General features: G+C 35.9%; 1 protein-coding gene across 2 annotated transcripts in view; it reads left to right on the top strand.

The window, feature by feature from the left end:
* The window catches only part of TPR (translocated promoter region, nuclear basket protein), a 67,857-nt gene that overhangs the window by 15,439 nt on the left and 25,689 nt on the right, over positions 1-26,729 (top strand). For both annotated transcript variants that reach the window (XM_074222243.1, XM_074222242.1), the window contains exons 14-29: positions 821-1,047; positions 4,129-4,292; positions 4,642-4,778; positions 4,862-5,010; positions 5,628-5,790; positions 10,079-10,213; positions 11,419-11,559; positions 12,468-12,636; positions 14,395-14,561; positions 15,469-15,621; positions 16,171-16,287; positions 20,489-20,692; positions 20,802-20,986; positions 21,791-21,938; positions 23,046-23,183; positions 23,308-23,439. In XM_074222243.1, the coding sequence (XP_074078344.1) occupies positions 821-1,047; positions 4,129-4,292; positions 4,642-4,778; positions 4,862-5,010; positions 5,628-5,790; positions 10,079-10,213; positions 11,419-11,559; positions 12,468-12,636; positions 14,395-14,561; positions 15,469-15,621; positions 16,171-16,287; positions 20,489-20,692; positions 20,802-20,986; positions 21,791-21,938; positions 23,046-23,183; positions 23,308-23,439 (2,529 nt within the window). The remainder of the gene's footprint in view (positions 1-820; positions 1,048-4,128; positions 4,293-4,641; positions 4,779-4,861; positions 5,011-5,627; positions 5,791-10,078; positions 10,214-11,418; positions 11,560-12,467; positions 12,637-14,394; positions 14,562-15,468; positions 15,622-16,170; positions 16,288-20,488; positions 20,693-20,801; positions 20,987-21,790; positions 21,939-23,045; positions 23,184-23,307; positions 23,440-26,729) is intronic.

Genomic DNA, 26,729 nt, shown 5'->3' with positions numbered 1-26,729 from the left:
AATTTTAGAACTTTGGCTTTGCTCTGATTCTGCGTTTGGGGGGAGGAGTCAGTATACCAAAGGTATTAAAACTACCTTTGCAGTAGCTCCTTTGGTTAATAAATCCTTCATTATCAGTAACCAGCTTTGACCAATTTTATGTCAAATGGCACTGAACAGTGAATTAGATTCTAAGAAGAGTAGGGTCTATTATTCTTCTCCTAGTGAGCTATTTTATCTTATTGTATCATTTTATTGATATTGCTGAAGAGTGTCTTGGAAAAAAGTTTGTTTGCCGTGGACAATTTTTCAGGTAATAAGTGCAGTTTTACTTCTATCAAGATTGTTTGGACTTAACCAAAATATATCTTAGCACAGATATCAATATCTAAATAAAAAAGTTGGGAAGACTCCTTTTAGGTGATTAATTGAAGGACTACTACTGCTTTTAATAGCTAGCATTCCCATAGGGCTTTAAAATTTGCATAGCACTTTAATTAGTATGCTAATTCATTTAATCCTCACAACAATCCTAATAGGTGCTGTTATTTTTCTTATTTTACAAATGAGGAAATTGAGGCATAGGTTACTAGACATGTCCATGGTTGTACATCTAAAAGGAATCTGAGACCAGTATTCAGATTTAGATCTTCCTTTCTTGCAAGTCTCCTGCTCTTTCCACTGTGCTAACCAGCTGTTGATCAACTTTATTTTTCCACTCTGGGGTTTTTTAAATAGCAAGTATATAATATCATTCTTAAAAAGTTGCTCTCTGCTCTAAATATATTACTTTTTTCGATGCAGATTAGTATTTCTTTAATGACATTACATTCTCCCTTAGATTAGAGTTCTCTTGATGGAACTTGAAGAAGCAAGGGGTAATCATGTAATTCGTGATGAAGAAGTAAGTTCTGCTGACATCAGCAGTTCATCTGAAGTAATATCACAGCATCTAGTCTCCTACAGGAATATTGAAGAACTCCAGCAACAGAACCAGCGCCTTCTGGTAGCTCTTAGGGAGCTAGGAGAAACACGAGAAAGAGAAGAACAAGAAACGACTTCTTCTAGGTAAAAATTTGAGAGCTTTTAAAATAATCTATTTTTATGCTTTGGTGTAATAAGTTGATCCTTTTTTGATTTGAGTGATGAGTTTTGACCTTGTGGTTTTTTTTGTTAACTTTAGGAAAATGTAATTAAGAGAATACACCGTTAAATTTGCTTGTATTGGGGGTGGCTAGGTGGTGCAGTGGATAGAGCACTGGCCCTAGAGTCAGGAGTACCTGAGTTCAAATCCAGCCTCTGACACTTCTTAATTACCTAGCTGTGTGACCTTGGGCAAGCCACTTAATCCCATTGCCTTGCAAAAGCTAAAAAAAAAAATGCTTGTATTCAATAATAATGAAGAAAACTAAAAAGCAAATATTATAGAAGACAAATTTTTTTGACTAAATTATACATTAATCATTATTACACTGGATCTGGCAGCATCTACATTAAGGGCTCATAGGGCTTGGAATATATTTCGGAAGGCAAAAGATCTTGGTTTACAATGAGAATCAACTACCCAGAAAAACTGAACATCCTCTTTCAGGGGAAAAGATGGACTTTCAATGAAACAGGGGACTTTTAAACTTTCCTATTGATACAACCAGAGCTGAACAGAAAGTTTGATCTCCAAGTATAGGACTCAGGTAAACCATAGAGGGGGGTGGATGAGAAGGACTAACTGAGGAACTTAATGATGTTGAACTTGTTTGTATTACTGCATGGGAAGAAGAAACTGATAACTCATATGAACTTCCTCATTTATAAGAACTGTTAAGGGTGGCTAGGTGGCACAGTGGATAGAGCACTGGTCCTGGAGTCAGGAGTCCCTGAGTTCAAATCCAGCAGCCTCAGACATTTAATAATTACTTAGCTGTGTGGCCTTGGGCAAGCCACTTAACCCCATTTGCCTTGCAAAAAACTAAAAAAAAAATAAGAACTGTTAGAAGGAGCATATATAGACAAGGCACAGGGAGGAACTGAATAATATATAATATAGCAAATATACTGCAGTAAATATGGTAAAGTATAATATAGTAAAAAGATGGAGTCAATGGGTGATTAAAAAAAAGTACTGGGAGGAAGAGAAAAGACAGAAAGAAGGGGCTAAGATATTTCATATAAGAGTCAAGAAAAAAGCTTTTTCAATCCAGTGGAATGGGGGAAGGTGAAGAAGAATGAGTGAGCTTTCATTTTCATCAAAAATGGCTCAGAGAGGAAATAACATACACCCTTAATAGGGTATAGAAATCTTATCTTAACCCTAGAGAAAAATTCAAAGAAAGGGATGGGATGGGGGAATGGCGGGGGGGGGGGGGGGGGGGGGGGGCCGGAATAAGTGATTAGAAGAGAGGGAAGGTCTTTGGAGAGGGTACTCAAATATAACCCCTTTTGAAAAGGGACAGGATGATGACAGAGAGAGAAAATGGAATAAATGAGAGTGGGAAAGAAATAGAGTAGAGGGAAGTACAGCTAGTAATAGGAACTGTGGGAAAAATATTGAAGCAACTTCTTTGGTGGACTTAGGGTAAAGAAGGCAACTTATCCCAGAGACAGCCATTGGAATCTGAAACCAGACAAAGTTTTAAGCTTCTATTTGAATTGTAATTTCCTCTTTTTTGTTTTTGCAAGGAAAAGGGATTAAGTGACTTGCCCAAGGTCACATAGCTAGGTAATTATTAAGTGTCTGAGACTAGATTTTGAACTTGGCTCCTCCTGACTCTAGGGCGAGTGCTCTATCCATTGTGCCATCTAGCTGCACCTTGAATTTACTAATTAAATACTTTTGCAATGATTACCTCTTCTCTATCATCTCCCTGAAAAAGTTTATTGATTTGTTTTTTTGACATTTTTTTTGCTCTGAAGCAGTTCTCATTCTTTTTTAGTTTAACTTTTTTTTCCAATTACGTTTAAAGATGTTTTCAGTGTTGATTTTTTTTTTTTTGGTAAGATTTAAGTTCTAAGTTTTCTGTCTACTCCCTTTCCTCCCTATGACAGTGAGTAATCTGATATAGGTTATACGTACAATCATGCTTTAGCACATTTCCATATTAGTCATGTTGTAAAAAGAACCAGAACAAAAGGGAGAAACAGAAAACTAATTTTTAAACAAGAGAGTATGTGTTTGGTCTGTATTCAGATTCCATATTTTATTCTCTGGGTACAGGTGACATTTTCCATCACAGGTCTTCCTGAAAAACTAAAACAGAGAATCCCCGTAAGGTTTGGATGCTCGCTGGTGTAGATGAGATAAAAGTAATTGATGACAGAAAAGTCAGAATTGTCTATTTCTTATTTAGCTTCATTTTTATTGCTTAGGAGGATGATCTTTGAAATGGTAAGTACAGAATAGTATACTTAGAGATATATAGCATAAACATGGTAAAACTAAAAGACCACTTTGATCACATGGTCTAGCTCAGGTGAAATGCCTCTGCAGGTACTAAAAAGTTACCAACAGATAACATTGCCAAAGTGTGTGATATTCGAATGATTATTTGGAAAAGGGCAAATAATTGTCCCAGTTTTCGATAGGAAGAGGTGAGGAATTCCTTGTACAGATGTTAGGGTACTTACTAATCTCCCTTTGTGTCCTCAGTGGCATTAAATGGATTTTTTTCAAAGCTTTTAAATGGTTTGAACTAAGTAAAAATATTCAGAGTAAAAATTCATGAATTGATAAGTAACCATCATTTTCAGTATATGATTTTTTTTATTGTGTTGCATACCTACACAGTGCTCATTTGCCTGGGGTTTTCTCCTCCCTAACTACCTACTTAAAGCCTTACCCATTCATTAAAGCCAATCTCAATGCCTCTATGAAACAAACATCTTCCATTCAACTCCAAATATTTTGTTTTGCAGTTATTTGATACTGTATTACCTTTATATAGATATATTTATATCATCCTATAACAATATAAACTCTAGAAGAAACATACATGATTGTCTAGAATGTTCTCACTCCCTCACACAGGAAGATAGGCATGACATTATGCAGAGTTTTATTATAATTTAATATGAATTCCTTTACTAATTTCTGACAGAATTGTCAAAATCTAAACACTGACATTTCTCTAAAATATGCAACTTTTTTTCCTACAGAATTACTGAGCTGCAAATTCAGCTTGAGAGTGCCCTCTCTGAACTGGAACAACTTCGTGAATCACGACACCATCAAATGCAGCTTGTTGATTCAATTGTCCGTCAGCGTGACATGTACCGCATTCTGCTATCACAGACAACGGGAGTTGTCATTCCATTGCAAGGTAGGTTAGCACATGTTATTTAAGCTTCCATATATTTTGGGAAAAAATTAGTTTAATGTGTTTCTGAAATCTGTGTTAAGAAAAGATCTAGTGCTAGAGAATTTTATTTTAGATTTTCACTTGCCATTTTTTGCTTTCAAAAAGTTACATGCTCCCAAATGATTCTTGTTAGCTTGATTCATTTGACAATTTCATCACATAAGTGAATAAAACAATGAAGGACACTTTAGAGTACCAAATTCTGAAACAACTAATGTCTGTTGCTTTTTTTTTATGATGAAGTAAATGCAAGATGTAGAAAACTAAAAATAGCTCTGCTAACAAGTCTTCTCATTTTATTTTTATGAAGCTTCAAACTTAGAGGATATTTCCGTGATGAACACACTGAAACATTCTTCAGCTGTGTCACAGACCATCTCCACTCCTGCTCCAGTTTCCACAGTTGAGTCAACAGAGGCAATAGAAGCCAAGGCTGCACTTAAACAGGTATATATTGTTTTTCTTTCTCTAGGTCAGATTTTATGAAGGCAAGTTTTAAACATCATCCAATAATTATTCTTAATGTTTAGTTGCAGGAAATCTTTGAAAATTACAAAAAAGAAAAGACAGAAAATGATAAAATCCAAAACGAACAAGTTGAGAAACTTCAGGAGCAAGTTACAGATTTACGGTCACAAAATACCAAGATTTCCACTCAATTAGATTTTGCTTCCAAACGGTAAATGAGTTTTTGTTTGGGTTGAAAAAGTCATTTTTCATTTGCTTTTTTTATTCAGAAATTAGCAAAATATAAAAATTGTTTTTTTATTTCATTAGAATCTAGGATAAGTTCACTAACTTTTTGTAGGGTTGTTTGATTTTTTAAACTACCAATATTAAGAATTTGATTTTTGAAAATGAATAGTATAAGAGTTTGGTACAGTGAAGTGTTATTTTTCATTTTCTTTTGAAATTTATTGCATGTATATTCCAGTTTCATCATTTAACATGGAACATCTGTTGTGTTATTCTGATAGGAGATAAGCCATGAATCACTTTTTTGATCCAGATATCGATTTCTCACCCAAGATCAGACCTCTTGGAAAAAGGAAAAAAAATATACAGTCATGCATTGTAAAATAATAATAGTAGCTATAGGTTACATTCAGGTTTTATTCAAGCCAAATTTGGGAGAAAAAATGATCCTAATTTTGAACTATATGGCATATATTTCTGCAGTTCTATTTCTACTGTTTACGTTTAGGTAAAAGTTGATATTTCAGGAAATCATTATTCTTTGTTTTAGAGTAGATTATTACTGCAATTATAATGTATTTTTATTTTTTATAATGCAAGCTATGAAATGCTACAAGATAATGTCGAGGGATATCGTCGAGAAATTACATCCTTACATGAGAGAAACCAGAAACTCACTGCGACAACTCAAAAACAGGAACAGATCATCAACACAATGACTCAAGATTTGAGAGGATCAAATGAGAAGTTGGCAGTTGCAGAAGTGAGCTTAATTTTCCTTTTGTAGGTTTTATTTAAAAGTGCTCTTGATTTTTTTTTTGAAGACTTTTAACATAATTGCTTTATATAACTTAGATATTTTTGAATCTTAAAATTGGTTTATGGATAACAAGTAATCTTTATTAAGCAAACTTTCTATCATTTGGCCATAAAAGTTAGAAGAAGAGACTGGGATTAATTATTAGGTCTATGCTTTCATATAAGTAGAGGGTACTTGTTCTAAAAGTGTAGTCCATAATACACTTCAGTTTCTAGTACTGTAAATATTATAGTTATATCACATATAAACAAAAGCTCTTTGGGGAAAAGAAGTTCTCAGTAATTTTTAAAGGGAGACTCCAGAATAAAAAATTGGACAATTACTGGTATAAGCAAACTTTCATATGAGGAAACTCCCTCTTCAATGAGTCTTCTCAGAAATTTAAAGCCTTAAGAGAATATCCTGGAGCACTGAGGGACTGGGTGATTTATCCAGTCACATAGCCAGCACATGTCAAGGGGGGTGGACTTGAATCTAGGGTTTTCTGGCCCTAACGGAGGCTCCCTTGTCCAGTATGCTGAGCTGATAATTAAGTTGAAAATTAACATTTACTAATGTTCTTCCAATAAGTGCCAAACCATTAGGAATAAACTGTTGTTATTTTTGATTATCCAGGCATAAAGTATGACTGTCTGACTATTATAGATTTTACTTTTTTAGATCAATTAAAAAATTATTAATTTAACTTTAGGATTTATTTTTATAGTATTTACTTGGTTCAACTAAATTATAGTGTAAAAGATTTTTTTGGTTTATTTACTTTATATTATTACAATAATCTTGTTATGAGAGTAAACATAAACCCCCCCTCCTCCCCAAGAAGATAAGAAACCTCATGTGAATAGTGAGAGAGGAAAAAATACTTCAGTTTGTGTTCATATTCCAATAGCTCTGTCTCTGGGATGAGTTGCCTTCTTTATCATAAGACCATCAAAGAAGTTGCTTCAATATTTTTCCCACAGTTGCTATTACTAGCTGTAACTTCCTCTACTCTTTATCTTCCCACTCTCATTTATTCTATTCTGTCTCTTTTCACCCTGTCCCTTTTCAAAAATGGGTTTTATCTGAGTACCCTCTCCCAAGATCTAACTTCTCTTCTATCACCTATTCCCCCCATTCCCCCTATCGCATCCCTTTCTTCTCATTTTTCTCTAGGGTAAGATAGATTTCTAGACCCTATTAAGTGTGTATGTTATTTCCTCTCTGAGCTATTTTTTGATGAGAATGAAGGCTCACTCATTCCCCTTTGCCTTCCCCCATTCCACTCCGTTGAAAAAGCTTTTTCTTGACTCTTATGTGAAATATCTTAGTCCCTTCTTCCTCTCCTTTCTCTTTCTCCCCTTTCTCTTCCTCCCAGTACTTTTCTTTATCACCCATTGACACCCATCTTTTAACTGTATTATGCCATTATATTCAGCTCCTTCCTGGCCTTATCTATATATGCTCCTTCTAACTGCTGTCTGTAAGTGGAAAAAGTTCATATGAGTTATCAGTATCTTCTTCCCATACAGGCCTACAAACAGTTAAGCATCATAAAATTCCTCAGTTAGATCCTTCTCATCCACCCCTTTCATGGTCCACCTGAGTCCTGTACTTGAAAGATCACATTTTCTGTTCAGCTCTGGTTGTATCAGTAGGAAAGTTTAAAAGTCCCCTGTTTCATTGAAAGTCTGTCTTTTCCCCTGAAAGAGGATGTTCAGTTTTGCTGGGTAGTTGATTCTCATTGTAAACCAAGATCTTTTGCTTTCTGGAATATCATATTCCAACCCCTACAAGCCCTTAATGTAGATGCTACCACATCCAGTGTCATCCTGACTGTATAGCCAGGTAGTTGAATTGCTTGTTTTTTGGCAACTTTTATTATTTTCTCTTTGACTTGGGAGTTTTGGAGTTTGGCTATAATATTCCTGGAAGTTTTGGGGGGGGGGGATCTCTTTCAGTAGAGATCGGTGAATCCCCTCAAATTTCTATTTTACTCTCTGCTTCTAGGATCTCAGGGCAGTTGTGCTGTATTATTTCTTGAAAAATGAAGTCTAGGTTCTTTTCCTGGTCGTGACTTTTAGGTAGCCCAGTAATTTTAAAATTATCTCTCCTGGATCTGTTTTCAAAGTCGGTTGTTTTTCCAATGAGATATTTCACATATTTTCTTCTAGTTTTTGATTTTTTTAGAAGTTTTATTTCTTCCTGATTTCTTGCAAAGCACTCTGCTTTCTTTAGTTCCATTCTACGTTTGAAGGAGTTATTTTCTTCAGAGAACTTTTATCTCCTTTTCCATCTGGCCATTTCTGCTTTTTAAGGCATTCTTCTTATTTACCTTTTTGTGTTGCTTTTTCCATTTGGTTTAAACTAGTTTTTAACATTTAATTTTCGTATTTCTTTCAGCATGCTACTGATTTGATTTTTAATGATTTATCTGCATCACTCATTTCTCCTCCCAATTTTTCCTCTACCTCCCTTAATTGCTTTTCAAAGTCTTTTTTTGAGATCAACCATAGCCTGAGCCCATTTTCTATTTCTCTTGGGGGTTTTGGATACAGAAGCTTCAATTTTGTCATTTTCTGAATCTTTCATGGGACCAAAGTAATTTTTTGTGGTCAGATTCTTCTTTTTCTGTTGTTTGCTCATTTCCTCAGCCTATGACTGATTTACCACACTTTCAAAGCTTTGGGGGGGTTTTTGAGACACCCCACTGGGACCTTAATTCCTCCAAGGTTTTATGAGAGGTTCTGACTGCTCTCTTGCCTGTGCTCTGAGACGTGGATGACCACAGACCACCACCACCACCCACCCACCCCCACCCCTCCCGGAACTTTGAGGAAAGTCCCTGCTCAGCTATGGTGGTATGGGAGCCCAAACTGCAGCCTGGATTTGGGTGTGGGCAAACAGCAGAGTCCTGCCCGAGGGAGAGCAGAGAGACCTCTGCAGTCACCCCTGCCCCCTCTTACCATTTGTGGGCTGCGCTCTGGAGTTATAGGCTGGCTTCTCTGATTGCTGCTGCAAGTTCTCACTGCAGGGCTGCTCTGAGGCCAGTACTTGCTGCACACTCACTCTAGTGCAGCACAGTTCTCTCACCACCCCTTTAAGCTGTTCCTGGTGATCCCTAGACCAGGAGGTCTGGAAACCGCCCCCTCTACCATGGACCCAGGCATCCAGCCTCACTGTGCTGCGGCTGCAGCTTTTTCCAACTCCCAGTCCTGGTGAAACAGACCTTTCCTGCAGAACTTCTAAGTTGTCTTGGACTGGGAAATTATATCACTCAGCCTTTCTGTGGGTTCTGCTTCTCTAAATTTTGGCTAGAGTCACAATTTGACAGCTTTTGGAGTTTTGGGGGGAAAGAATTTCGGGAATTCCTGCCTTCACACCACCATCTTGGCTCCACCCCTAAAAGGAGATGTTATAAGGACTGGGAATAGGAGGAATAGCAATCAAATAATAAACTTTTATTAAGCACTTACCATGTGCAAGATAGTACTAATTGCTGGGAATTATGTGCACATAATGAAGCAAGGTATGGGCAGGATAAATAAAAATTAAAAGAACAAAAGCACTGGAATTAGAGGAATAGATGAGCCTTCTAATAGAAGATGAGGTTTTGGTTTGGGTTTAAAGGAAACCAGGGTAGTCAGTCAGAGAAAAGAGAGACAGATACAGCCAGCAAAGATTCCTGGGGCCAAGAGCTCAAATATCTTGTTTGTGGAACAGCTGGGAGATTAGTGTCCCTGAATTAAAGAATATATGTGATTATGTATGAGGGAGAGGGGGGGGTGAGATGGAAAAAGTAGGAGGGTTTTTTCATGAAAAACTTAGAAGTCCAAATACCATTTGTATTTGATCTTGGAAGCAAGAAGTTGAGTGGGTATGGTTTGGGAGGAGGCTGGTTTGGGGTGATCAGACCTATGCTTTAGGAAAATTACTTTAGTGGCTGAAGAGAGAATGAAGAATGGGGAGAGATTTGAGGCAGGCAAACCCATCAGCAGCTACAATAGTCCAGGTGTGAGGCACGAGAGAGGAGGCATGTCAGAGGAGAGAAAGAAACATATTCCAGAGATATTGGAAAGATCATATCTTGGCAACAGGCTATGGTGGGTGAGAGAGATTGTGGAATGGACGTGAAAAAATTAAAACTGAATACTTACCTCAAGGAGTGTTTATAGATTTTTATTTATACCAGATATGAATTCTGTATTTTTAATTCTCCCCCCATAAAGCTTAATGTTTTTTGTCTTTTAAGGTAAGAGCAGAAAACTTGAAAAAGGAAAAGGAAATGTTGAAATTGTCAGAAGTTCGCCTCTCTCAGCAGAGAGAATCTTTGTTAGCTGAACAAAGAGGACAAAATTTACTGCTAACTAACCTGCAAACAATTCAGGTATTCCACTAAGAGGGTGAAGAATTGCAGTGTCTTTATAAAAGATACATCAACTTCTATATTTCATTTATATATGTATATATATATAATATTTTCATAGGGAATTTTGGATCTGATATTTGATATCTGTATTTTAATATGAAAATTGTCTCAAAACTGGTTTAAAAATCCTATGCATTTGGGGTGGCTAGGTGGCGCAGTGGACAAAGCACCGGCCTTGGAGTCAGGAGTACCTGGGTTCAAATCTGGTCTCAAGACACTTAATAATTACCTAGCCACTTAACCCCATTTGCCTTGCAAAAACCTAAAACGAAGCAAAAAAAAAAAATCCAATGCATTTTATTCTGTACTTTAAAAAATATTCTGAGGAATCTGTGAGCCTCACCAGATTGTGTCACAAAAAAATTTAGGACTGCTTTTATAGGGATATTTGCAAAATATCACCTTTTTCATTCATATGATTTGTTTTCATAAATGAAATTTGAGACCTTAAAAGGAATCTTATTATTCTGCTCAGAAATTTGTCATCTCTAACTTGTGAAAGAAAAGCAAAACTACTTGTTTAACTTCCTGAACATGAAATTTATCTTCTTGGCATAATTGCAAAATCGTGAAGAATTTTTCTTGATATTTTCCTCTAATATACATGGCACTTCTCTTTAAGAAGTGTGTATGTGTAATCTGGTAATTAGTCATGTTCATGTAAATGTAGGTGTTACTTTTTTTTTGTTTTGTTTTGTAAGGCAGATGGGGTTAATTGGCTTGCCCAAGGCCACACAGCTAGGTAATTATTAAGTGTCTGAGACCAGATTTGAACCCAGGTACTCCTGACTCCAAGGCCGGTGCTTTATCCACTGTGCCACCTAGCCACCCCTTAGGTGTTACTTTTAAACATATTTCTATGAGCAGGTTTTGTTTTTGTGCTAATCTCAGGAATTTAGGATGCTTGTCTTGATGGACCTTTTTGATTCCCTCTCCTCTTTGTTGCCTTCCCCTCCTTAGAACCCAGTTCTAACTGACTTCTTCAGCTATTGTCATATCCCCCTCCTCCCCCATTTATTTATTTTCTCTATTTATATGTATATGTAATGTTTCCATCCAATAGAATAATTGAAGTTCCTTGAACAGGGGCTACTTTCATGATGCCTTTCTCTTTCTCACAGCCTTCCTTTTTTAAAAACCTTGTGACATTTCTTTTTCTTAAGGGAATACTGGAGAGATCTGAAACAGAAACTAAGCAGAGACTTAATAACCAGATAGAAAAGCTTGAACGTGAGGTATCTCAGCTGAAGAAGAAATTAGAAAATGAAGTTGAACAGAGACACACGCTTACCAGAAATCAAGACGTGAGTTATTTGAGTAGATCATGGTTATGGTTTACTGACCCATGGGGATTCAGGCAACGTATTTAGTAGCCCCTACAGCTACAGGCTACAGGTGAATCAATCTAACCTGATGCATGTGCACCTCCCACCCTCATGTTCGAACTTGTCATGGTCTGGGCTCTTTCTTCTCCAGTTCCTTTTATAAATGCTTTTCCCTTGCTCTAGAATGATCATCCCCCCATCCTTTGCCTATTGAAATCCTTGTCTTCAAGGACCAGATGAGTGAGCAGTCTATATGAAGCCTTCATCTATTTCCCCAAAATATCATTCTTCACTCAAATATTTCATAATGTTTTGTATAGATCTCCTTTTTTGCAACTGTTATAATTGTTTGGTCATCATCTGTAAACTTGTATCATGTTCCCTTCTACTAGATTGTAAACTCCTTGAGAACAAAACCTGTCTCTTGTTTCATCTTTATACTGCCATCATCTAACATAGCTGGAGCTATGTGGCTAGAGCATTGGCCTTGGAGTGAGGACAGGAATTTAAATCTGGCCTCAGACAATTGACACTCTGTGATCTTGAACTGGTCACTTAACCCTGACTACCTCACATCCATGGCCATCCTCCAGTCATTCTTAAGTATATCCAGCCACTGGATCCAGATGATTCTGAAGGAGATAGTGAGGCTGGTGACTTAGCACAGCACTCCTTAAGCTTGTCATGGCATCACCTCTCTGATGTCATGGTCTTCTTTGAAATTGAAAGACAGACATCATAGATGCTTATAAATATGTACTTTTGAGTGTGTTCTATCAGCCATATAAGTGTCCGCAAAGGAAACCTTGGTTTAAATCTCTAGTTTAAGCTAGAAACATTGAAATTTAAAATTGTGGTAAATAATGTGTTTATATCATCTTTTGCAGGTTCATCTTTTAGACACAAAGAGACAGCTAGAGACTGAAATAAACCGTCACCTTAGTACAAAAGAACTATTAAAAAATGCTCAAAAGGAAACTGCCACTTTGAAGCAGCAACTCAGTAATGTTGAAGCCCAGCTTGCTTCCCAATCAGCACAAAGAGCCCCTGGGAAAGGTAAACTATTAATTTTTTAGTCTTATTTCTGTATCATTTCTTGCCCAAACCAGTCAATCTTAGATAAGAGAATTACTTTAATAGAATTTATAGAGCATTGAGTTGATAGTTTTAATCATTGAATACTTTTCAACCTAGTATTGAATCAGGACTAAATGGTAATGTTTATTCTTGACTCATTTGATCCTTAACTTCTTTGGCAAGTTGAAAATAAGTCTGTAAGATAGTTTGAGTAAGTAATCATAATATGCTCCATTTGTTTTCCAACTGTTGAAAGCATTCAGCACAGTGTCCAAAGTTCTCTGGTCTAGCAACCTCAGGGTTTTTGTTAATTTGTTTTTTATTGAAATTTCATCCTATTTTTTTTCTATTACACATAATAAGTCTTTCAACATTTATTTATTTACAAATTTTTGAGTTTCGTATTTTTCTACCACCCTCCCTTCCCTCCCCCCTTCCCATGTTATTGAACAGTTATGAGAGAAAGAAAGGAAAATGTAAGTTTAAAAAGTGAACATAGTAATGCTTTGCTCTCATTCAGACTCCATAGTTTTTTCCTCTGGATATGGATGGCATTGTCCATAGCAGGTCTCTCAGGATTGTCCTTAATTTCTGAAAGGCCGAGAGGGACTCTTAGCAGCCTTGGTTTTAATTTTGTGGAAACTAAAACCCAGATTTGCTCATGGTCACATTACATAGGTAATAAGTAACAGAACTAGAATTTTGATCCTCTGACAACAAACTCTTTCATAGCACCATGTGGTACAGTTAAGAATACCTCAGTCAAATTAAAAAGTGCTATAGGGAATTAAATTGATTACTTTTCCAGTACAGTGGTATTCCTCTCTATAATATGTCCCAAGAATCTCAGTACAGTTTTAAGCTATTAAATCCTAAAACTGCATTTAAGACTTTTGGAATGTCATGTATTATTGAGATCCTAGGTAAAAGATAAATATTTCAAGAAGTTTTGCTTTCCTGAAAGAAGTTCACTGGTTGCCACATTTCTTTTTTAGGGTAAGAAAATGGATATGTATAAGTCAGTATGAATATACACAGATCAGTCATTGAGGTGACATCCCTTTTAGAAAGAAAGCAATTCTTCTGGTCAGAATGACTCCTAGACCAGTTTCCACATCAACAAAATAAAGGGTTTAGCTTGAATTATCCCTAAATTCTCTTTTAGCAGTAGTTGAGATTTTAAAATGAAAGGTTAGTAACTCAACTAAGAGATTCAGATTTGAGAGGTTCCTTCTGGGTAAGGATTTTTTTTTTTTAGCATAAGTAATAATATTTGGACTTATATCTTCAAACATTAATTATTAAGTACGGATTTTTTTTTTTGCTTGGTGTTGGAAGAGGTGTTGCAGACTAGCTTTCATGAAACTTAACAGTGAAGTTGTGGGAGAAGCAAAGAGAATAAGACCCAAAGAGAAATACTTATAATAACTATATTACTTAGAGTTATACTGGGTTTAAAAACGAAGTATTTGAGGAGGGGATTGAGTAAAGAAGGCTTCAGGTGGTCTTTTGGAAAGGTGAAAGGTATCCCAAACATGCGAATAGATTGAGCCATCTCACAGAGAGACTGTTCCCGGAAGAATGTAAGCCTCTTACAGTTGGGTGCTGGTTCTCGCTAGTTTTCAGTACCTAACAACTATGACCATACCTGACATTTAAAACATCTTGAATTTAGATGTATTCTGAAATATCCAAAAGGAGCAAACTGCTTATTTTTTGTTTATATATTCAAACTAGGTCAGCCTAGTACTAAAGAGGACATAGATGATCTTGCAAGTCAACTAAGACAAGCTGAAGAGCAGATTAATGACCTGAAGGAAAGACTCAAGACATCTTCTAGTAATGTGGAACAGTATCGAGCTATGGTTCTTAGCTTAGAAGAATCCTTAAATAAGGAAAAACAGGTAAGCAAAATAATGTGATGCATAGTGACAGTCTAAAATCTTTTGACAACTTGGCATATGTACTTAATAGCAATGGTTTATTTTAATAACATCTGTTTAATAAATTTTTAATTGACTTGATTTTTCATTCAATATTGTTACTTTTCACAATTGAATCTTTTCAATTAATACTCCTTCCTATTAACCATTTTAGAAACCAGTATCAAATCAGTGTGCATATATGTGTATACATACGTGTCAGTGTTCTACATGTTCCCATTTTGATCACATGCTAGACAAATTATAATTTGTAATTTGAATACTTGTCTTTCAAGTCCATCTCTGTCATATACTATGTGACCCTGAATTCACGAACCACTTAATGTATTTCAGACATCCCTGTATGTTCTGTAACTAAATGGATGCTCAGTTTAATTCAGGCATTTATTCAACATCTACTGTGAGCCACACTGTCCTATATACTGGGGAAATCTCAGACAGAAACACTTTAACAATTCTTGCCTTCAAGGAATTTGCATTATATGGGGGGGGAACTTTCTACCTAGAAAATTAAAAAGAAAATAGATACAAAATAAGTTGTAAAGGAAGAAGGGACAGATTCATTTAACAAGGTGAAGAGGTGGATGTAATGGGAGAAATAGGATTGATTTGGATAGAGACATGAGATCTGGGGCTGATTATTTGGGTTATTTGGAGGAGGAGTCATCGGGGGAAGGTATTTTTGGTACTATCAATTTTAGGAATAGAGATAGTAAAATTTTTTATGGAACCCTAATAAGATAGCCTTCATTTTCATCTTCACAATGGTAATATTGATTTTATGTCGGGGATTTCAAGCTTGGTACAATCAAAAATTAATTGTACAACTTATTTAAAAAATTTTTAATTTCTGTTGTCTATTGGCAAGGTGACAGAAGAGGTACGTAAGAATATTGAAGCTCGTCTAAAAGACTCAGCTGAATATCAGGCACAACTGGAAAAAAAACTAATGGAAGCAGAGAAGGAAAAACAAGAACTTCAAGATGAAAAGCGCAGAGCCCTTGAAAGTATGGAGCAGCAGGTAAGTTATCCTCATCTCATTTATTTTTTGAGAAATTGTGTCTTCTCTTTTTAGTAGCTTTCAAGATTTCCTCCATTGAATTTGCTGTTTTATTCTATAGTTTTCATACTTGGATTTAACTGATCCTTTCTTTTTAACCCCCTATTTATAGCTATCAAGACTTAATTGCTTACCTGTAGCTGTGTGAGAGATTATTTCAAAGTGAATTGAATTTCAAAGTGAAATTCTGTTATACATGTGCTCTTGTCTTAACCTTTCACCAGAGGTATTCCATTGGTGGATCATTGGTGGAGCTCAAACCAGAAAAATGTAATTGGGAAATAATTGACAAAATTAAAAAAATATATATTTCAACATAGATGATAATACCCTGTGTATTTTTTTCTAAGTCGGTAATCAACCTTGCAAGGATTCTTAGTTTAGTTTAATGGCCCCATTTGTATTTGAAATTGAAACTGCTGCTTTATGCTGCAAAAGTTTTCTAAATTTATTTTTGAAATTTTAAACCAAGTATACAATTATTTTGCATTTTTTTCTTTTCTGCTATAGCTATCTGAATTAAAGAAAACTCTCTCTAGTGTTCAAAATGAAGTTCAAGAAGCTCTTCAGAGGGCAAGCACAGCTTTGAGTAATGAACAGCAAGCCAGACGTGATTGTCAAGAACAAGTAAGTATGGTTTTAAAACTAGTTACTTTGAAAATTTGTTTACTGAGAGCAAACACCTAACATCAATTGATTGATTGCCTGCTAGTCTAATTAATAAATTGATTATTTGGACTTTCTGGAGCCAAGATGGTAGAATAAGCAGTAAATCACTATAACTCTCACATTTTCACCTCTAAACAACCATAAAATCATGTCCCCAAATAAATTCTAGAATAGCAGAACCAGCAAAAAGACAGGGTGAAACATTCTTTTAGCCCAAAAAACTTAGAAGATTGGCAGGAAAGATGGTCTTAGTAAAAGGGAAGCCAATTCCAGGATGGGAAGCATTCCAGGAAGACAGCAGCAAAGCAGAGAGAGAGAGAGATTCTAAGCCCCTCTGCAGTGGAGCAGGCAAACGCCAACAACAGGACCCTCCACATGCTTCAGCATTAGAGGGGGAAGAAGCAGACTCCATTTCCAAGAGTCACCATGTGTTTCGGCACATCCTGGACAGACAGCCACCATCAGCCAGACCATCATGTGCTTCAGTGAAACCCAAGAGAAATGTAGAAATACCCCCACTGGCCTCAGTACATATCAGACAGCAGCAGTTGTTCTCCTGGTTTGCTCATATCACTTTGTATCAGTAGTTCATATTATAAGTCTTCCCATGAGGAGCATAAAAAGGTAAATAGGAAAATAATAAGGGACTTAATGTTGTTTAACTGCTTATATTCTTGCATGGGACAATGATGTTGTTTAACTGCTTATATTCTTGCATGGGACGATGATACTGATAACTCATAATGAATTTTCTTATTAGGGCAGTTAGAAGGAACATATATAGACAAGGGTACAGGTGGGAGTTGAGTATGCAGGGATAATAAATTAAAAAGATGGGGTTAAAGGGTAAGAATTTACTGGGAGAAAGGGAAAGGGGGAGGTAGAATGGGTGAGTTTTTTCACATAAAAGAGTTTAAAAATGCAATGGAGTAGGAGAAAGGTGAAGAGAAGGGGGAGTTAGAAAAGTAGGAGGGGATGGAATAGGAGAAAAGGAGTTGTTAGAAGGGGGAGCAGATTGTATGACGAGGTTTTCAGAAGCAGAACACTTGAAGAGGGACAGGGTTGGAGAGTAAAATGGGTAGAGGAAATAGGATGCAGGAAAATAGTTAGCAATAATAATGGGAAAAATAATTGAAGCAAGTTGCTAATAAAACTTCATTTTTGAAATATAGAGAACCGAGTCAAATTTATTAAAAAATATCCTTTTTAATGCTTCATTTGATACAAAAGAAAGTAAAATGGCTTGGTACTATTTAAAAAGTTTTTGGTCACCTTCTAAATAGTAATTCTGTATTTGTTAACATCTTTAAAATTTTGAAACGGGATAATAAATCATCAGCTTCCATTCGGTCAGTTCTAATTTTTAAGGACTTTTTTTTCCAGTGAACTTTTGTGCCCCTTTTACTTTTTGGTCTAGTCTGTTTTTTAGGTGATATATTTTCTTCAGTATTTTTTTGTGTGAACCCTTTTGTATTTGAAAACTACTGCTTTATGCTGCAAAAGTTTTTTAAATTTATTTTTGTAATTTTGTGACTCTTTAACAGGCTTTTGACTGGTTTTTCATGATTTTCTTGCACAACTTTTCATTTCCCTTCCCAGTTTACCCCAAGTTTGATTTCCAAAATTCTTTAGAGTTCTTTCATGGCCTGAACCCAACTCATAATTTTCTTGGAGGTTTTGGATTTTGGAGCTTTGATTTTATTATCTTCTGAGTGTGTGTTTTGATCTTCCTTATCATCAAAGTAACTTTCTATGGTCATATTTTTTTAAATTCTGTTTGTTGATTTCCCCAGCCTGTGACAATTTTTGACTCTCTGTTAAGGTAGGGCTCTGTTTTCAAGATGGAGGGCACATTGTTCCAAGCTTTGGGGTGTTTTTGCAGTTGTTTTCAAAGATATTTCTAGGTACCTGCAAGTTTTCAGTTCTTCCAAGGTGGTAGGATCTAAGAGATTTTAATACTCTCCTAACCTGTGCCCTGGTCTGTGGGTGATTGCATGCACTTCTTTCTGCCCTGAAATTATGAGAAGTGTCCTTGTTCCCCTGGGGTAGCTAACTCTGTTGTGCTACTATTCCTCTTTTTTTCCTGGTACAACAACCAGAGCTGTGACCCAGATCTGAATATGAGCAAATCAGTAGTGTCCTGTCTCAGAGATGGCAAAAAGACCCCTTTCTCTGAAACACCTTCTGACTCCCTTACCATCTATGGTCTGAGGGAGCTCTGGAAGTAGCTTCCACTGCCACTGATTGGGTGACTTTCAAAGACTGCTCTTGGTTCTCTAGGGCTGGCAGTTTGTGCTGCTAAGACCTGTGTTGGACTGTGCTTCACTCTCACTTATCCTGGAAGTGACAGACTTTTCCTACTGATCTTCCAAGTTGTCTTTGACAGTCTCTGGGCTGAAAGGTCTGGAAACTGCTACTGCTACCACTGACCCAATTTGCCTTTCTATTTATTCCTGGATTGCTGAGGCTGGTGCAAGGAGTACTGTGTTGCACTCCTCTCTCACCCTGATGCCACAGTTGTCTTGGGCTGGAAGATTGTTTTACTCTGTCTTTTTGTGAATTTGTTTAGTCATTTTTTAACCTTATTTGGAGTGGTTTGGGAGAGAGCTCATGGTGAGTTCTTGTCTTTCCTCCACCATCTTAAGAAATTCTTAAGAGAGAAGTGAGTTATAGGAAGAAACAAAACAGAACTAATACTAGTGAGACCTCAATTGTCCCCCTCTCAGAACTTGAAAAGTCTAATCAAAAGAGAAGAGCAAGGAATAGTCAGATCTATGAAGAAGGGGAAAATTCATGATCAGACACAATAAAAAACATTATGAAATAGTGAGTAGATCATTTTGATTATATTAAATTAAAAGGCTTTTGTAGAAACAAAACCAAGGCAACTAAGATTAAAAGGAAAATGGAAAACTGGAAAACAATTTTTATAGAAAATGTCTCTGATAAAGACCCATTTTTGAAATATATAGAGAACTGAGAAAAATGTATAAGAATATGTCACTCCCCAGTTGCATAAAAAAAGAAGTGCTTTTGATTAGAGAAATACAAATTAAAACAACTCTGAGTTACCATCCCACACCTATCATATTGGTCAAAAATGACCAAAAAAAGGAAATAATAAATGTTGGAGAAGATGTGGGACTTGGACACTAATTCACTGTTGGTGGAGCTGTGAACTGAACCCCCATTGTGAGAGCAATTTGGGACTATGTTCCAGCCAAACACTGCATATACCCTTTTGTCCCAAAGAAATCATAAAAAAAGAGAAAACACTTATAAGTGCAAAAATATTTATAGTAGCCCTTTTTGTGGTGGCAAAATATTAGAAATTGAAGGAATGTCCAGGAAATGGCTATACAGGCTGTGGTATATGAATGTAATGGAATATATTATGCAGTCAGGAATGATAGACAGATTTCAGAAAAACCTGGAAAAATTAGTTCAAATTGATACAAAGTTAAATGAGCAGAACCAGGAAACTGTTGTATACAGATTATCACTATAAACTGTGTCAAAATGGCTTCCATTTTTGGAAGAGGGAGGGAGAAAAATTTTAAACTCAATTCTTATAAAAATGAATGCTAAAAATTGCCTTAACTAGTAATTCAGGGAGGAAATGAATTATTAATGTCCCAGAAACTTTTTCTCTCAGGGTTTTCATTACTTGCATGAGATAATCATTTGATTTTTGTTGGGGTTTTTTTATTGATATGGTCAGTCTTACTGATAGTTTTTCTAATATTGAATTAGCCTTGCATTTTTTGGTAATAAATCCCACCTATAACTAGTGTATGATCCTTGTGATATCTTGTATGATCTCCATTCTAGTATTTCATTTTAAAATTTTATATCAATATTTACTAGGGAAATTGTTCTATAATTTTTTTCTCTTTTCCTCTGATTTAGGCATCAGTACCATATTGTAAAAGGAATTTGGTAGGATTCCTTCACCTGTTTTTCCAAATAGATTATATATGGCATTGGAATTAATTGTTCTTTAAATGTTTGATAGAATTCACTTCAGAATTTATATTTAAAAAGACACTTCAAAAGTAGGAAACCATAAAAATATTCAATAGTCTCATCAACATGTTCTCTTTCTAAGGAACTCAGAATGGCCTTATAGATGTTAATTTTTTTTTAAATTTATTTACAGGCTAAAATAGCAGTGGAAGCTCAGAATAAGTATGAACGAGAACTGATAATACATGCTGCTGATGTTGAAGCTTTGCAGGCTGCCAAAGATCAAGTTTCTAAAATCTTATTAGTGCGTCAGCAGTTAGAGGAAACAGCCCAGAAAGCAGAATCACAATTGTTGGAGAGTAAAGCCTCTTGGGAGGAAAGAGAGAGAGTACTAAAGGTACATTTGGTTGTAGACAGGAAAATGTTGAATAATTTTTTAAAACTTTTTAAAATGACCGTTGTTGCTAAGACTTTATAAAAAATGATAACACATTTTTGATTTAAAGGATGAAGCTGCCAAGTCTGTCTCTCGCTGTGAAGATTTAGAGAAACAAAATAGATTACTTCATGATCAGATTGAAAACTTAAGTGACAAGGTTGTGACCTCTATTAAGGAAGGTGTGCAGAGTTCATTAAACATATCTCTAAATGAAGAAGGCAAGTCTCAAGAACAAGTCTTAGAAATTCTCAGGTAAATGAAATACCATTCAAAATAATTTTCTTCTGAGCCTTGGAATAAGACCATTTTTCAGGGGTTAAATTTTCTTAGCTCTTTCTCTCCAATGCATTTTTAGTAAAATAAAGGAAATGGAAGGAAAGGAAGGAATCTCATCTACTCTTACCCTAAGATTTGTTTTCTCTTAAATTGTTTATGAGCAAAAACACCCATTTTTGTCAGAATTTTTGGACTTCTTCTATTTTTAAGTTCTTACCCGAAGTAGGAATTTAAGGATTCTTAGCCTAACATGATATTTTTGGTGTTTATTCACATTCAAAAGAGAACATTGTCTAGAGGATAAAGACCTACCCTCAGAACCAAGTCGCCCTAGCTTGTAGTCCTTCTGACACATACTGACTTTATAGCTCATATCACCTTCCAGCACTGGAGGCAGTTATCTGAGTAACAGAGAAAGTGCTGACCTGTGTTGATAAAGGCGTTCCTTTCACCAGGGAAATAACAGACCTGTCCATATATACTCCTTCAGAGTAAAGTAGAATTTCTTCATTTTTATTCATTTGAATGTTGAAGCTATATTATAGAGGGTTCATGCTTTATCCATGAATCTTTGTTTAAAGAAAAAGTTAAATGCCTTGGTATATTTTAAACATTTTTGATCACTTTCTGAGTAGTTATTAAATTCTGTGTTTATTTTTATCTTGTCCTTAAAGATTCAAAACAGGGTAGTCAGCACTGGAAGATTAGACTATGTTAGTTTTAGATAAGATCCATGAAGGTGAACATTTTATAAATATCTTAAATGTTTTCTTGCTGCAGGTTTATACGGCGAGAAAAAGAAATTGCAGAAACCAGGTTTGAAGTAGCCCAGGTAGAAAGCTTGCGTTATAGACAACGGGTAGAGCTCCTGGAAAGAGAGCTTCAGGAGCTACAGGATAGTCTGAATGCTGAGAGGGAAAAAGTCCAGGTATATGCCTTCAGAAATTTTGGTGTTTTGAGTTTTACAATTTTTCCTCCAATCTCACTCTTCCCCCCCCCCCCCCCCCCCCCGCCACGGAAAGCAATTTGTCAGTCTTTACGTTGTTTCCATGTTGTACATTGATCCAAATTAAGTGTGATGAGAGAGAAATCTTATCCTTAAAGAAGAAACATAAACTATACAAGATGACAAGATCAGACAATAAGATAGGGTTTTTTCCCCCTAAATTAAAGGGAATAGTCCTTGAAAATTGTTCAAACTCCACAGTTCTTTATCTGGATACAGATGGTATTCTCCATTGTAGACAGCCTCAAATTGTCCCTGATTATTGCACTGATGAAACAAGAATGTCCGTCAAGGTTAATCATCACCCCCCATGTTGCTGTCTACCTATCCATGAGCAGTTGATATTTGCCCAGTTATTTAAATCTGTTTTAATTTGTATGCGAAGTGTTTTATAATTGTTTTCAAAAAGTTTCTGAGTCTGCCTTGGCAAATAGACTCTCAGGTATTTTATATTGTCTGGGGTTACTTTGAATGAGATTTCTTTCTAGCTCTTCCTGCTGTATTTTGCTAGTCATATATAGAAAAGTTGAGGATTTATGAGGGTTTATTTTATATCCTGCAACTTTGCTAAAATTGCTAATTGGAAAACAAACAAGTTCTACCATATAACCCCATCATCCTAAATCTTTTACTAGAACTAGCATTTTACCTTAAAAATTAGTCTGTTTTTGAATCATATTCACATGAATTCTTTAATTTTAGACTTTAAAAGAAATCTTACCATTTGTTTTGTACTTATTGCCATTCTTGAGCCTGGTCACAAACTTAGGTGAATGTATACATAATTAGAAATATAAATCATATGTTGTGGAAAGACTTTTCAAAAAGTTAACACCTTTCTACTAGAATACTAATTCAGTTATAATATTGCTTTCTTGGACATTTTGGATCTTATTAGAAATAAATGATATACCTACCAATGTACTCCCCAACTCTTCCCTGTCCCCTCAAGCAAACTTTCTCCCCTCAAGCAAAAAGATGCCTATAATCTTGTGGTTTTTCTGTTGTTTTGGTTTTTTTAACCCTTAGGTAACTGCAAAAACAATGGCTCAGCATGAAGAACTGATGAAAAAAACTGAAACAATGAATGTAGTTATAGAAACCAATAAGATGCTGAGAGAAGAAAAAGAAAGATTGGAACAAGAACTTCAGCAGATGCAAGCAAAGGTTTGTTACAAAAATTTTTGGGCATTAAGGAAGCAGAAGGAGCATGTAATTTTAAAAGTTTTTCTAAATGTTATTTTCATTTATGTCAGCCAAAGTAGTACTAATAGGATGTTTTATTTTCCAGGTCAGGAAACTGGAGTTAGATATCTTACCATTACAAGAATCTAATGCCGAACTGAGTGAGAAAAATGGTATGCTGCAAGCAGAGAAGAAGTTGCTAGAAGAAGATATCAAACGCTGGAAAGCACGTAACCAGGTGGGCCAGTTCCCCATTCACAAGATTGGTCAGCAAATAATTTAGAAAATTAAAATTAACTTTTAAGAAGTAGCATGGTCTAGTGAATAGCAAGCTGGTCTTAAAAATCAGGAACCTACTCACCTTTGATACACTCCAGCTATGTGACTGGTTGAATCATTTCTCTACACCAGGCAGCTCTAAGAAAAGGAGTCAAGGGATCAGATCAACTAGATGGTGCAGTTAGAGCAGCTAGGTGGCCCAGTGGATAGAGCATACACCTGGTGTCAGTAGGACCTGAGTTCAAATCCAGCCTCAGATACTTAATAGTTATTTAGTGGTTGTGACCTTGGCCAAGTCACTTAACCCCATTGCCTTGCAGGAAAAATAAAAAAACAAAGGGGGGAAAAAACGGGGCCAAATTTCCAGCCAGCAGATTTAAGTGACTCATGAGTGCAGGGAAAACAACTGAAGGTATAATTGGGAAATAACATAACTGAGACTATATTAATTTGTAGTTTTCTAAGTTGATATCCAGGGATCCTTTTCTATTTGAGTTTGACCCCATTGATTAAAGTTTTTAAGTTACCAAGCAGTTGCAAGTATTGAAAATGTTTGAACAAGGAATTCATTGAACTATTAAAATCACTGTTCAATTACCCCTCCTACTCTCCATTTCACCTTCCCCCAGGAAAAAAAAAAGATCACTGTAATGGAGTAAGATTGCTTGAGAAACAATAATGAAAAGTATTTCTGCTGCACATTTGTACATGAGAAAGCCAAGAATGGTATTACTCATGATGGTGTAGATTTGTATCTGTGCCAGATAGCCCTTTTGACTTGGTCTGTACTTATTCCTTCCAGCTTTTAACAAAATGTTATTAATGTCTCCAGGTACCTAAATTGTCTTTGGTTTTTACACTTTCCATGAAATATATTAATTCCACAAACATTTAGCAAGTGCCTAAGTTCAAGGCACTGTGACCAAAAGTAAAAGGCTAAATAAACCACAGCCCCTACCCACTTAACTGGACAGATTGATAGACTGGGCAGATTAGTAGACATTAAGACTGATGTATGAGGCTATTCCTTTGAGATTACTAAATAGAATGACATTCCTACCCCATATTTAATGATTTTTCCATATTTTCCATATTTTATGCCCTTTGATTCCCTATACCCTCAAGTAGGTAGTTCAGGCAGTTGTCCCCAGATTATAGGTCAGACAATGGAGGCACAGAGGAAATTATAATTTATTCAAGATCTTTTTTAGTGAAGGATCTGTAGCTCAAATTCCAGTCTTCAGTTCCAATTCTACTGCCTTTTTCTTTATTTATACAGTGCTTTCTATCAAAGTTAACAATCCCAGAGACCATCTAATCCAACCCCTTCATTTTACTGATTTAGAAAAGAGTTCCTTACTTGACCAAGGTTACACACATAAGGGTGATAAGGGTGAGACTAGTAACAAGCTCAGTGCTTTGGGGGTTATTGAGACTCTTCCTCTTTCCCTCAGTCAAATAAGTTTTCTAATTCCTTATGTCCTTCCCTCTTTCCAGCCTACTTTAGGTACTCATCACTTTTTACCAAGACTGTTGTAATAACTTCTCAATAAGTATTCCTTTTTCCAATCTTTCCCATCTATAATACATCTTCACAGTACTTCCTATGTATACTTTCACAAAAATTGCTCTGATCATATCATCCCTTTTCAAAACCTTTTAACTGTCCTACTGAATAAAATATAAGCTGTTTCTGTATTAGTATTCAAGATCCTCCAGCCTACCTTTTATGCACCTTATCTCATACTATTTTATGCTTCTGTCACATTTTGTTTTTTATTAATCTATCCTTATGCACCTCTGGACCTTTATTCATATCTTCCCCTCTTCCTGAATTCCTCACGTCCCTCTCTCCTTATTAAACTTCCTTTCTTCCTTGAGGACTTGACTCAGGTACTACCTTCTTCCCTTTCCAACTATCAAGTGCATAGAATCAGCTCCCTTTTCTCTAATTCCTTGCCTCATTCCACCTTTCTCTTATCTCTACCATTTAAAATCCCTTCTTTCACGACTCCTCTCATGTGCCACTTCTTGCATTAAACTTTCCCTAAGAATATCTGTCAAAAACAGTTTCTTCTCAAATTTCTTTTTTATATTCTATTAATTTCTTATTACTTTTCACTTTTTGCCTTGTATTGTACCTTTGTGTTTATATCTCCTAGTCATCTACTTAGATTCCATTTGCCCTTGAGAGTAGAAATGATTTATATCTTACTAAGGTTAAGGAGAATTGCATTCAAGTCCTACCTTGGGCACATCACTGGCTATATAATCATGAGTAATTCACTTGATCTTCTGTTATCCAGGCACTTCTCAAGAATCAAAAGTTAAAGACAAATAGCCCATCTGCATTATTGAAGATGATACTCACTTTATTGTAGATAGAATTAACAATTCTTTGCAGTAGAACTACACCCTGAAAGTCCCCTATGCCTGATGAAATCACAGGTCCAGATACTGTTTTTGGGGGGGGGAATCCCTCATATAGCTTAACTAGATCTACTGTTTAATTGATTTGGATAGTTCTTTTGCTAATACAGCTTACAGTACCCATGAGCCTTAACAAGTCATATATTCCTGTAAATTCTCCATAAGGGTGTCAACTCCATGTTCTGGAGACTTCCATCTGATTCTTATAATGTGTTGAGGATGTACTGTTGGATTGTTCATTTACTGTTTGTATGCCCAGAAACATACTTTTTACTATTTGTAGAATGTTTGATTTCATAGAGAAGGATATTTTTGAGACAGATTGAGTTGGAATGTTTTCTTGAATTCTTAAAAGTGTTTCCACACTAAACTTAAAACTTTTGACCTCTTTGTCCTGTACAGATAGCTCCTGGGAAATGTGATATTTAACCAGTTTAAATTGTTGTGGTAATATTAAATCCATTCTGTTTTGGCTGAGTTATGGGGGCATAATCAGATTGTTGATAGAAATATGACTTTGGGGCGGCTAGGTGGCATAGTGGATAAAGCACTGGCCCTGGAGTCAGGTGTACCTGGGTTCAAATCCGGTGTCAGACACTTAATAATTACCTAGCTGTATGGCCTTGGGCAAGCAATTTAATCCTGTTTGCCAAAAAGCCTAAAAAAAGAAAAAAGAAAGAAATATGACTTCAATATTGCCTAATAGAGCCTGCTTATTTTCACCTTCTATTGGGTTTAGAATTTTAATTCAGAAAATCAAGTAGTTGCGATAAGAACAGATTATAATAATTTTTCAACATGAAAAGCTAAATTAGAGAT

Source organism: Macrotis lagotis, chromosome 2, assembly GCF_037893015.1.
Source record: "Macrotis lagotis isolate mMagLag1 chromosome 2, bilby.v1.9.chrom.fasta, whole genome shotgun sequence".
Lineage (NCBI taxonomy): Eukaryota > Metazoa > Chordata > Mammalia > Peramelemorphia > Peramelidae > Macrotis > Macrotis lagotis.
The sequence above is the reverse complement of the archived record's forward strand: the minus strand, read 5'-3'. Positions and strand labels throughout refer to the sequence as shown.